The sequence below is a fragment of the Sturnus vulgaris genome, chromosome 27 (genome assembly GCF_052056855.1).
Source record: "Sturnus vulgaris isolate bStuVul1 chromosome 27, bStuVul1.hap1, whole genome shotgun sequence".
NCBI lineage: Eukaryota > Metazoa > Chordata > Aves > Passeriformes > Sturnidae > Sturnus > Sturnus vulgaris.
Window position 1 is genome coordinate 3,885,366 of NC_142269.1, and position 13,557 is coordinate 3,898,922.

General features: G+C 39.7%; 1 protein-coding gene across 2 annotated transcripts in view; it reads right to left on the reverse strand.

Moving 5' to 3' along the window:
• Nucleotides 1–13,557, reverse strand: part of KPNB1 (karyopherin subunit beta 1) — a 47,274-nt gene that overhangs the window by 15,654 nt on the left and 18,063 nt on the right. For both annotated transcript variants that reach the window (XM_088179421.1, XM_088179419.1), the window contains exons 9-14: nt 11,857–11,958; nt 8,128–8,352; nt 5,533–5,724; nt 2,958–3,088; nt 977–1,124; nt 650–721 (exon numbers count right to left, since the gene is read on the reverse strand). In XM_088179421.1, the coding sequence (XP_088035547.1) occupies nt 650–721; nt 977–1,124; nt 2,958–3,088; nt 5,533–5,724; nt 8,128–8,352; nt 11,857–11,958 (870 nt within the window). The remainder of the gene's footprint in view (nt 1–649; nt 722–976; nt 1,125–2,957; nt 3,089–5,532; nt 5,725–8,127; nt 8,353–11,856; nt 11,959–13,557) is intronic.

A 13,557-nucleotide genomic window follows, 5' to 3' on the forward strand; every position in this document is an offset into this window, starting at 1 on the left:
ACAGATTATTCCCATTTCCCACTATTTTCAAAAATTACCCTAAAACTGGAGAGTGAAAAAAACCCACAAAGCTTTTGAGGATGAAATCAAGGATTTCTCACATTAACCTGGAGACCACCTGGGTTGCTCTGAGCTGATTTTTTTTGGGAAAAAAAAAAAAACTTTTTTTGAGTGGTGTTTGAAGCAGCAAGCACTGCACTGGTGGCTCCTGCTCATTAGCAGATGTTTAATTGGGAATTCTGAGGACACTCAGAACATTTTAATTGGTGCCATTTGGATCAGGAGCACCAAGCACGAGAGGCAGATGAAGGAATCAAAGCAGCGAGGGAATTTTTTTTATTGGTGCTGTTGCTGTCTGTGGGATTGTCGAGGCTGTGGCCAACCCAAGAACCAACCTGACAGCACAGACAATCTTTTATAAAATCCCCACCAGCGTTCTTCGAGTCACATTGCCCTGAATTTTGTCACCAGAGCACAACTCAGAGACTCCTGAACCTTGCATCACCTCCCACGTGTCAGCTGGGACCCAAAATCCACTTTTTCCATTCAATTCTCAGCACCAGCAGCTGAGGTTGGAGCTCCAAGGGGGGACAAAAACACCTCAAAAATCACTTTATTCCCACCACAAACCCAAGAGAGAGGAATTTACCTGGAGAGTAGCACAGAGAAGGGACTGGAGATCGTTGAACTGGATTCTGTCAGAGGTGCTCTGGATGTGAGACTGAAACAAGAACAAAACCCTGCATGTGAAGAGGCTGCCTGGGATCCTGGCAGCTCCAGGGAGAGCCAGGTTGTACTTTAAATATTTGTTCTTTTCAGATTTCAGAGCACAGGGGCTGTGAAGAAGCTGAATATAGAATCCCTGAGTGGTTTGGGACCTTAAATCCCATCCATTCCCTCCCACCATCCCTGAATTTGGACACTCCCAGGGAGGGAACAACCACAATTTCCCCGTTTTAAATCGGGATTTAGCCACCTCCATCTGCAGCACTTGCTGGAGCCTCTCCATGATGACCAGGGTGGTTTTTTGGACAGCAGGATAACAGTCCTTGGCACTGTTTTTCACTATTTCCATCAGCGATTCATAGGCAGAACTCCTCAAGTTATTCTGGTGTCCGTCAGGTCTGCAACAGAAGGAGGAAGATTTGCAGCTCCCAGTGCTTGGAAATAGATTTGATTTTTTTTTTTTTTTTTATTTTAGCAAACCAGCAACAGCTCCATTTGAGTGCTGTGACAAGCAGGAACCACTTGAAAAGCCTTGAAATAAAGGGAATTTGTGAAGCCACTTCTGGCACATTTCTTTTTAGTGATTTTCGGTTTTTTAAATGATTTTCAGTAGCTCTGACAAGAAGGAGAGGGACAGAAGGAGCCTGGGAGTTGGTGTAAGGTGAGCAGCACTTCAGAGCCCCTCCCCAGACACCTCTGAGGGTGTAAAATTTGAAATTAAGGCACCTGAGATGATTGATGGGCTCCAGAGTCTTGAGGCCAGACACTCCACTCCCGGCTGGATGTAAATGATGACAAGGAAAGAGTTTAAATTTTCAACTGGGACAAGGTTTTTAAAGAGAAGCAGCAGCAAAAAGGCTCCATCAGTGAATGGGGCTGATCCAGGGATTGAACCTGGAGATGTCACATTTATGTGACCATAAAATTCGAGTTTTAGCTTTCTTTTTCTGCATATGAGAGCAAAATATTTTGCCTCATCTATTTTCTGTTTTAGCTGGGATGGGAATGGGAGATTAAATTGGTCCCTGGCTCTTCTGGGAGCACCTGGAGCTGCTGGGAAGGGATGGAACCCATAAAAAATAATCAGGAAAAGGAATAAACAGGGATCCACGATTATATCCTGCAATTTTTGATCATCCTGGGGCCCTGCAGCCAATGGGACTGAATCCTGTGACTGCACAAAAAGGGCAGAGTCTTAAAAGTGTGGAGTAAAATTTGGAGATTTGAGGGGAAAATGGGGGAAAGAGTGAGGGGAAAATATGGGGGAAATGTGAGGGGAAAAAGGGGGAAGTGTGAGGGGAAAATATGGAGGAAAGCGTGAGGGGGAAATGTGAGGAAAAAATATGGGAAATGTGAGGGAAAAGTATGGGGGAAATGTGAGAGAAAAATGGGGAAAGTGAGAGGAGAAAATGGAGGAAGTGTGAGGGGAAAATGAGGCAAAGTGTGAGGAGAAAATGGGGAAAGTGTGAGGGGAAAACACGGGGGAAGTGAGAGTGGAAAATGGGAGAGATGTGAGGGGAAAATGGGGAGAGTGTGAGGGAAAATACAGGGGAAATGTGAGGAGAAAATGGGGGAAGTGTGAGGGGAAAATGGGGGAAAGCATGAGGGGAAAACATGGGGGAAATGTGAGGGGAAAACATGGGGGAAAGTGTGAGTGGAAAATGGGAGAGATGTGAGGGGAAAATGGGGAGAGTGTGAGGGAAAATACGGAGGAAATGTGAGGGGAAAATGGGGCAAAGTGTGAGGAGAAAATGGAGGAAAGTGTGAGGGGAAAATTGGAGAGATATGAGGGGAACATGGGGAAAGTGTGAGGGGAAAATACAGGGGAAATGTGAGGAGAAAATGGAGGAAAGTGTGAGGGGAAAATGGAGGAAAGCGTGAGGGGAAAATGGAGGAAAATGTGAGGGGAAAATTGGAGAGATGTGAGTGGAACATGGGGGAAATGTGAGGGGAAAACATGGGGGAGACGTGAGGGGAAAATGGGAAAAACTGAAAAGAAAATAGGAAAGGGACACTCCTGGACTTCCTAAAACCAGATATGAACAAAATGATGAGAAATTATTCAATGTGAGTAACTGTTTTCCCGGGATTTGCATCCTCCATTCCTGTGGGTTTATTTCATACCAAATAACACCATTTTAATTCAAAACCAGATCTCAGCTGGGAGGAAAAGCCCGAGTGTGTGGAGAGGGAAATAAATGAAAAGATATTTTTTGGAGAGGTTGTTTCACCTGTCTGCAGTCTCCAGCAGTTTCTGCACTATCAGCTCAAAGGAGGAGGATAAGCAGTAGGTTGCTGGTTCTTCTTGATCATCACCCACATCTGCAGCTTCATAGGCAGCTTCAGCAAGGCTGGAGAAGGCCTGAAAAATAAAATATCCATTGGTTTTCCATCCTCAGAGTTCCAGATATTCAGATTTCAGCGGTTTTTATTCCAAAAAAAAACCAACCAAAAAAAACTCCACAAAAAAAATCCAACAAAGCAAAGAAACACAAAAAAATCCCCAAAACAAACAAAAAAACCCATTAAAAAACACACATAAAAAAAAAAACAAAAAACCCCCAAAACCAAACCAAAACAAACAAAAAAACCAACCAAAAACCAAAAAAATCCCCAAAACAAAACATCAAACCCCCAAAACAAATAAACAAAACCACAAAAATCCCCAACGAACCAAAAAAAAAACAACCATAAAAAAAATCCCAAAAAAGAACAAAAAACCCAGCCCCCCAAAAAAACCCAAACCAAAACAAGAAAAAAACCAACCCCCAAAAAACATAAACCAGAAAAAAAAACCCCAAATCCTCAAATTAAAAAGTGTGCAGGCTGAACAATTCCAGAGCACTTTAACTGTGCTATAGGTGGGTGAGAGCTTAAAAGCTCTAAAGGTTTTTTTTTTTTTATTTTACTCTAAAACCACCCAGGAATCATCATCAGGAGACAAAAACCACCTGGATTTTTGCCAGGGAAAATCCCTTTGTGCTGATGAGTTTTGAGAACCTCTGGAATTTTATATTTAAAAAAAAAAAAAAAAAAAAAAAAAAAGGGATTCTGTCATTTCTAGGAATTGTTTTGACAGGAAAATCCTCCTCCCCTGCTCAGTCTGAAGGAGCAGCTCCTGCAAGGCACTGAGGACATGGAGACCACAAAAAAGCAGCAGGGATAAAAAAAATAGAAATTCTGCTTCCCAAATTAATTCTGGGATCACTCCAGGAGCAGGTTTGGGTCTTGATAAAAATCTTAATCCAAAAATCCCTTTTCCCAACCCCACGACATTCCCAGACTACAGGCAACCTCTATAATCAGTGAATATTAGCATTTTTTTCCTAAAATTCCACTTTTTTCTTGTAGTTTTTTCCTGACAAAGCCACAAAATAGAGTTGGGATAATTGAAGTGTCAAGCAGTGTTGGCTGAGGGAGCAAGCCATGGATTAATTGTGGAATTCATTAAAGTGAGTGTGGATAAATATATAAAAATCACCATAAATGATAAAAATATGTTAAATGATAAAAATATGTTAAATTATATAAATATATCAAATTATATAAGTACATAAACCCATACAAGCATAGAAAAGAATATAAATATTGAAAATTATGTAGCTATAGAAAACCATATAAAGATATAAATGGGTCTATTTTTTAATATTAATTTGCATTTATGTATTTTAACTTATATTCAATAAAGCCCCACTGATGGGAAGGTGGAGCCAGGTGGGAACTGAGCTCTGCTTGAGGGAAAATGGGAGAGATGTGAGGGGAAAATGGGGGAAATTCCAGGGGAAAATGGGAGAGATGAGAAGGAAAAAATAGGGGAGATTTGAAGGAAAAATGGGGGAGATTTGAAGGAAAAATGGGGGAGATTTGAAGGAAAAATGGGGGAGATTCCAGGGGGGAAAACGGAGATTTGAAGGAAAAAATGGAGATTTGGAGGGAAAATTGAGGGAGATTCGAGGGGAAAATGAGGAGATGTGAAGGAAAAAATGGGGGAGATTTGGAGGAAAAATTGAGGGAGATTCAAGGGAAAAAATGGGAGATTTGAAGAAAAAAATGGGGGAGATTTGGAGGAAAATGGAGGAGATTTGGAGGAAAAATTGAGGGAGATCCAAGGGAAAAAAATGAGGGAGATTTGAAGGAAAAAATGGGGGAGATTTGGAGGAAAAAGCGGGGGAGATTTGAAGGGAAATTGAGGGAGATGTGAAGGGAAAAATTGAGAGATTTGAAGGAAAAAATGAGGGAGATTTGAAGGAAAAATTGAGGGAGATTCAAGGGAAAAATGGGGGAGATTTGGAGGAAAAATGGGGGAGATTTGAAGGAAAACTTGAGGGAGATTCAAGGGAAAATGGGGGAAGGATTTGAAGGAAAAAATGGGGGAAAGATTTGAAGGAAAAATTGGGGGAGATTCCAGGGGGGAAAATGGGGGAGATTTGAAGAAAAAATGGGGGAGATTTGGAGGAAAACGGAGGAGATTGAAGGGAAAATTGAGGGAGACTCAAGAGAAAAATGGGGAGATGTGAAGGAAAAATGGGGAAGATATGACGGAAAATGGGGGAGATTGAAGAGAAAAATGAGCGAGATTCGAGGAAAAAAATTGGGAGACTTGAACGAAAAACTGAACGAAGATTTTTCTCAGACACCACCAACAAACCCCAAAGAACAACCCAAACCCCACACGACGAAAAATCCCTCGCTACAAAAACCCCCAACAACGTGACCAACCCTCACGGGGCAAAAAAAACAAACCCCAAAAACCCCTCCTGGAACGGATTTTGAGTCCTGGGGGTGAATTTTTTGGTGGCTCCTCACCCAGCAGACGTTGGTGGCCACCCTGGGCTCGGCGCTGAGCCCCTCCATGAGGCACTGCAGCAGCGGGGCCAGGTAGATGTCGTTGATGGCAGCCTCGGGCAGCATCTCACAGATCCTGCCCACGGTCCAGGCCGTGGTGTCCCTGACCACCACGCTGGGATCCTTCATCAGCTCGATCAACGTCGGCATGGCCTGGGGGAAACGGGGGAAAAAAAAACACACACAAAGGGAGGGGACGTTAATGGGGTGGTGAAAGGGGGAGATGAGAGGGGGAATGGAATTGTAAGGGCGGAGATTAAAATGATCCCGGTCAAGGGACAGGGGGAAAGTACGTGCAGAATTGTAAGGGGGAAGTGAGAGGGGGAATAAATAGGGAATTGTAAGGGGGAAATGAGAGTGGGGAAAAAATAGGGAATTGTAAGGGGAAATGAGAGGGGAAATAAATATGGAATTGTAAGGGGAGAATGAGAGGGGAAAAGGAAATATGGAATTGTAAGGGGAAAATGAGAGGGGAAATAAATAGGGAATTAATTGTTAGGGGAAATGAGAGGGGAAATAAATATGGAATTGTAAGGGGAGAATGAGAGGGGAAATAAATATGGAATTGTAAGGGGGAAAATGAGAGGGAGAATAAATATGGAATTGTAAGGGGAAAATGAGAGGGGAAATAAATAGGGAATTGTAAGGGGGAAATGAGAGGGGAAAATACATCCAGAATTGTAAGGGGAAAAGTGAGAGGGGAAATAAATATGGAATTGTAAGGGGAAAATGAGAGGGGAAAATAAATATGGAATTGTAAGGGCGGAAATTAAAATAATCCGGGCCAAAGGAGAGGGGAAAGTACATCCAGAATTGTAAGGGGGAAAATGAGAGGGGAAATAAATAGGGAATTGTAAGGGGAAAATGAGAGGGGGGAAAAATAGGGAATTGTAAGGGGAAAATGAGAGGGGAAATAAATAGGGAATTGTAGGGGGAAAATGAGAGGGGAAAATAAATATGCAATTGTAAGGGCAGAAATTAAAATAATCCGGGCCAAAGGAGAGGGGAAAGTACATGCAGAATTGTAAGGGGGAAAATGAGAGGGGAAAATAAATATGGAATTGTAAGGGGAAAATGGAGAGGAAAGAAATAAATCTGGCATTGAAAGGGTCCAAATGAGAGGGAAAATAAATCCGGCATTGTAAGAGCAGAAATTTAAATAATCCGGCATTGTAAGGGAAAAAATAGCATACTTATTAATAATAAATAATTAAATAACAGTAATCAGCCATTATATATTATATCTATTAGGCATTATATATTGGGCATTCTATATTATATATATTAGGCATTATATATTATATATTATATATATTAGGCACTATATATTTTATATATATTAGGCATTGTATATTCCACATATTAGACATTACATTTATATGTATTTCTAAAGAATAAATAACAATAATGAAATCCCATCCACTAAAGGCATTGATCAGTATTCCCCACCTGGATGATGGGGGGTTTGAGCTGGGCTGGGGCCCATGAAATCCATTAAAAACCATAAATAACTAATAACAGTAATAACAATAATAACAATAATAACAATAATAACAATACTAATAAAATAACACTCCTTCCATTAAAATCCCCACCTGGATGACGAGGGGTTTGAGCTGGGCTGGGGCCCATGAAATCCATTAAAATTAATCCATTAAAAACAATAAATAAATGACAATAATGAATCCCAGTATTTCCTACCTGGATGATGAGTGGTTTGAGCTGGGGCCCATGAAATCCATTAAAAACCATAAATAACTAATAGCTAATAACAATATTAATACTAATAAAATAACACTTCTTCCATTAAAAATCGCCCCACCTGGATGACGAGTGGTTTGAGCTGGCTGGGCTCGGGCCCATCAATAATAATAATAACAATAACAATAACAATAACAATAACAATAACAATAACAATAACAATAATAATAATAATAATAATAATAATAATAATAATAATAATAATAATAATAATAATAATAAAAAAACACTCCTTCCATTAAAATCCCCACCTGGATGACGAGTGGTTTGAGCTGGGACCCATGAAATCCAGTAAAAATAATGAATAAATGAATAAATAAATGACAATAATGAATCCCAGTGTCCCCACCTGGATGACGAGGGGTTTGAGCTGGGCTGGGCTCGGGCCCATTAATAATCATAATAATAATAATGATAATGATAATATAACACTTCTTCCATTAAAATCCCCACCTGGATGACGAGGGGTTTGAGCTGGCTGGGCTCGGGTCCATTAATAATAATAATAATAATAATAACAATAATAATAATAATAATGATAAAATAACACTCCTTGCATTAAAATCCCCACCTGGATGACGAGGGGTTTGAGCTGGCTGGGCTCGGGTCCATTAATAATAATAATAATAATAATAACAATAATAATAATAATAATGATAAAATAACACTCCTTGCATTAAAATCCCCACCTGGATGACGAGGGGTTTGAGCTGGCTGGGCTCGGGCCCATTAATAATAATAATAATAACAATAATAATAACGATAATAAACCACTCCTTGCATTAAAATCCCCACCTGGATGACGAGGGGTTTGAGCTGGCTGGGCTCGGGCCCCTCCAGGATGCAGCCGAAGGCCATGACGGCGGCGTCGCGGTACCTCCAGTCGGGGTTCTTGATGTGCTCCTTGATGAAGGGCAGCACGTGGGGCACGATGTCATCCTCGCAGCACGTGGCCAGCAGCATCAGACACACCCCGGCTGCCTTGCAGGGGTTCCAGTCGTCGTCATCGTCGTTTTCGTCCTGAAAAAAACCAAAAAAAAATAAATAAATAAATAAAAAAGTTCCGTGGGGTAAAGCGGGGTGGGGGGAGTGAATGGGTGAAAAAAAAAAAATCAGTGCCAAAATTATAAAATGGAGATGGGACTTTCGGGGTGTGAATAGGTGGAAAAATCATTAAAGAATGCTCCTCAAAAAATATAAAATATAGTTCAGACTCTCGGGGTGTGAATAGGTGGAAAAATCACTAAAGAATGCCCCCAAAAAATATAAAATATAGTTCAGACTCTCGGGGTGTGAATAGGTGGAAAAATCACTAAAAAAACCCCACAAAAATATAAAATATAGTTCAGACTCTCGGGGTGTGAATAGGTGGAAAAATCACTAAAAAAACCCCACAAAAATATAAAATATAGTTCAGACCTCCGGGGTTAGAATAGGTCAAAATATCACTAAAGAAACCCCACAAAAATATAAAATATAGTTCAGACTCTCAGGGTTAGAATAGGTCCAGAAATCACTAAAGAAACCTCACAAAAATATAAAATATAGTTCAATCTCCAGGGTTAGAATAGGTAAAATCACCAGAACAGGTAAACAAACTCACCAAAAGAAAAAATAAAAACTATAAAATATAGTTCAGACTCTCAGGGTTAGAATAGGTCAAAAAATAACCACAAAATGAAATAAATTTGTAAAAATTAGTTCAAATATAGGGGTTATACAGGGGGTAAAAAACTCACCAGAAAAAATAACCCAAATTTATAAAACCATAGTTCAGACCCCCATGGTTATATAGAGGTAAAAAACCCACCAAAAAAATAAAAAAATTTAGTTTATATATAGGGGTTATATAGGGGTAAAAAAACTCAGCACAAAATAAAATAAACTTATAAAATAAAGTTCAGACTCCTGGGGTTATATAGAGGTAAAAAAGTCATCAAATATTAAAGTAAACTTGGAAAATATAGTTCATACATAGGGGTTATACAGGGGTGAAAAACTTACAAAAAATAAAATAAAATTGGGAAATGTAGGTCGTATATAGGGGTAAAAAAACTCACAAAAAATAAAATAAACTTGGAAAATATAGTTCATATATAGGGGTTTTATATATAGGGGTAAAAAACTCATAAAAATAAAAGAAAATTATAAAACATAGTTCAGACTGCCAGGGTTAGAATAGGTTAAAAAATCACTAAAAAATCACCCAAAAGTGGCTCCTGCACCATTAAAAATCTCCTTTTCCGACCAAATTCAGCCCCTTAAAACTTTTCCAATCTCAAGTGGTCTCATCCCCTTCCAAAAAAAAATCTTTTCCCTCTTATCCAGGTGGGAATTTTATCCCTTTGATCCCTGCACCATTAAAAATCTTTTTTTTTTTTTTTTTTTCCCCAACTCTCAAACCCTCCGGAGTTTTTCCCCCCTGGGATTCCCTGCCCTGTTTCACCCCCTGCAATTCCACTCTGCTCATCCAAGGACACAAAGAAAGCAGGAGAACAATTCCCTGCATTCACTCCGAGAATTTTCCTGCCTAAATCAAGGCTCTTCTCTTCATTAACTCTTCTCTTTTATAATTAGGGAAGTGATTCCGTTTATTTTGATTAGCTTGGGAAGCAAAGCCCAAATAAATCCCTGGAAGTTTTTAATAGGGAATAAACAAATCCAGCCCCAAAAATGCCAGGGATTGGGAGCTGAGATGAGGCAGAACTGTGGAATATTTGATTTAATATTCTAAATATTCCCAATAGGAATACAGGGAATCACCAAACCCTTCCAGAAACTACAAATTCTGGAAGTCCAGCCCCAAATAAATCCCTGGAAATTTTTAATAGAGAGTAAACAAATCCAGGCTCAAAAATCCCAGGGATTGGGAGCTGAGATGAGGCAGAACTGTGGAATATTGGGTTTAATTCCTAAATATTCCCAATAGGAATACAGGGAATCACTAAACTCTTCCAGAAACTACAATAAATCCCTGGAAATTTTTAATAGAGAGTAAACAAATCCAGGGCTCAAAAATCCCAGGCATTGGGAGCCCAGATGAGGCAGAAGTGTGGAATATTTGATTTAATTCCTAAATATTCCCAATAGGAATAGAAGGAATCACTAAACTCCTCCAGAATCCAAAAATTCTGGAATTACAGCAGAAATAAATCCCTGGAAATTTTTAATAGAGAGTAAAAACAAATCCAGGGCTCAAAAATCCCAGGGATTGGGAGCTGAGATGAGGCAGAAGTGTGGAATATTTGGGTTTAATATTCTAAATATTCCCAATAGGAATACAAGGAATCACTAAACTCCTCCAGAATCCAAAAATTTTGGAAGCACAGCCCCAAAAAAATCCCTGGAAGTTTTTAATAGAGAGTAAAAACAAATCCAGGCTCAAAAATCCCAGGGATTGGGAGCTCAGATGAGGCAGAACTGTGGAATATTTGATTTAATATCTGACTGATATTTGATTTAATATCTGATTGATATTTGATTTAATATCTGATGAATATTTGATTTAATATCTGATTGATATTTGATTTAATATCTGATTAATATTTAATATCTGATTAATATTTTAATATTTAAGATCCCAACGTTCCCGACAGGAACACAGGGGGTCAGGTCCCAGTCTCAGGCCAGGCTTGGCTCCATCACGGGCTCAGAGTGGTGCATGAGGGCTCATCCCAGACCAGGACCTGCCCAGGGGATTTTGGCACCCCCCAAATCCCCAAAATCTCCCAAATCCCTCAAAATCCCCAAATCGCCCAAATCCCCCAAAATTCCCCAAATCCCCCAAATCCCCCAATAAATCCCCCAATCCCCCAAAACCCCCCAAATCCCCCAAATAAATCCCCCAAACCCCCAAATAAATCCCCCAATCTCCCCAATCCCCCAAATCCCCAAATCCCCCAATCCCCCTAAATCCCCCAATCCCCCCAAATCCCCCAAACCCCCAAATTCCCCCAAATAAATCCCCCAAATAAGTCCCCCCAATCCCCCAAACCCCCCAATAAATCCCCCAAATAAATCCCCCAATCCCCCAAATCCCCCAAAATCCCCCAAACCCCCCAAAATCCCCCAAATCCCCCTAAACCCCCCAAATCCCTCAAAGCCCCAAATAAATCCCCCAAATCCCCCAATCCCTCCAAATCCCTCCAATTCCCCAAATAAATCCCCCAAAATCCCCCAAATCCCCCAAACCCCCCAAATAAATCCCCCAAATAAATCCCCCAAATCCCTCAAATAAATCCCCCAATCCCCCAAACTCCCCAAATAAATCCCCCAAATAAATCCCCAAATCCCCCCAAATAAATCTCCCAAATAAATCCCCCAAAACCCCAAATCCCCCAAATAAATCTCACCAAATAAATCCCCTAAATCCCCCCAAATCCCTCCAATACCCCAAATAAATCCCCCAAATCCCTCCAACCCCCCAAATCCCCAAATCCCCCAAACCCCCCAAATAAATCCCCCCAATAAATCCCCCAAAAGGGGCAGGAGAAGCCCCCGAGCCGAGGGGATTTGGGCACTCACCTGTTTTGTCAAGGTCTGGGTCAGGATTGGGACCAAATACTGCAGGGCCCCCTTGGCGTAGAATTTGCTGGTGTGCTCAGGGGGCCGGCCCTGCTCTGCTGCCTGCAGGGAAAAATGGGAAAAATGGGAAAAAAAATGGGGAAAAATGGGGGAAAAATGGGGAAAAAATGGGGGAAAAATGGGGGAAAAATTGGGGGGAAAATGGGGGAAAAATTGGGGGGAAAATGGGGGAAAAATGGGGGGAAAATGGGGAAAAATGGGGGAAAAATGGGGACAAAATGGGGACAAAATGGGGAAAAAATGGGGAAAAAATGGGGAGAAATGGGGAAAAAATGGGGAAAAAATGGGGAAAAAAATGGGGGAAAAATGGGGGAAAAAAGGGGAAAAAATGGGGAAAAAATGGGAAAAAATGGGGAAAAATGGAGAAAAAATTGGGGAAAATGGGGAAAAAATGGGGAAAACATGGGGGAAAAATGGAGAAAAAATGGGGGAAAAATGGGGAAAAAATTGGGGGGAAAATGGGGAAAAAATTGGGGAAAAAATGGGGAAAAATGGGGAAAAATTGAGGAAAAAATTGAGGGAAAAATGGGGAAAAAATGGGGAAAAAATGGGGAAAAAATGGGGAAAAATGGGATTTTGGGGAGATTTGGGTTTGATTTTCATCGAGATCTGCACCTGGGTTTGGGGGATTTTAGTTTTATTTTTGTCGAGATTTTTATCTGGTTTTGTGTAGTTTTATTTTTATTTTAATCGACATTTTCATCTGGTTTTATATAATTTTATTTCTATTTTAATCGAGATTTTCATCTGGTTTCGTGTAATTTTATTTTGATTTTTGTCGAGATTTTCATCTGGTTTTATATCATTTTATTTTAATTTTCATGGACGGTTTGATCAGGTTTTATATCATTTAATTTTTATTTTGGTCGCTATTTTTAGGGGAGGATTTTTATGGAATTTTCAGGGAATTCCCAGCCCCATACAAAAGGATTTTCAGGGATTTTTAGGGAGGATTTTTATGGACTTTTTATGGGATTTTTATGGAATTTTTATAGAATTTTAATGGAATTTTTATGGAATTTTAATGGAATTTTAGGAAAGATTTTCAGGGTTTTCAAGCAGGATTTTTATGGAATTTTAAGCGGGATTTTAATGGGATTTTAATGGGATTTTAATGGAATTTTTATGGAATTTTAGGAAGAATTTTCAGGATTTTCAGGGAGGATTTTCAGGATTTTCAAGCAAGATTTTTATGGAATTTTAAGCGGGATTTTAATGGGATTTTAATGGATTTTTTAGGGAATTTTAGGAAGAATTTTCAGGATTTTCAGGGTTTTTCAGGCAGGATTTTTATGGGATTTTAGGAAGGATTTTTATGGATTTTAGGCAGGATTTTCAGGATTTTTAGGGAATTTTTATGGAATTTTTACAGAATTTTAGGAAGAATTTTCAGGATTTTCAGGCAGGATTTTCAGTGATTTCCAGGCAGGATTTTTATGGGATTTTAGGCAGGATTTTTATGGGATTTTCATGTATTTTCAGGCAGGATTTTTATGTATTTTAGGCAGGATTTTTATGGGATTTTTATGGGATTTCAGGCAGGATTTTTATGGGATTTTCATGTATTTTCAGGCAGGATTTTATGTATTTCAGGCAGGATTTTCAAGATTTTTAGGCAGGATTTTTATGGGATTTTTATGT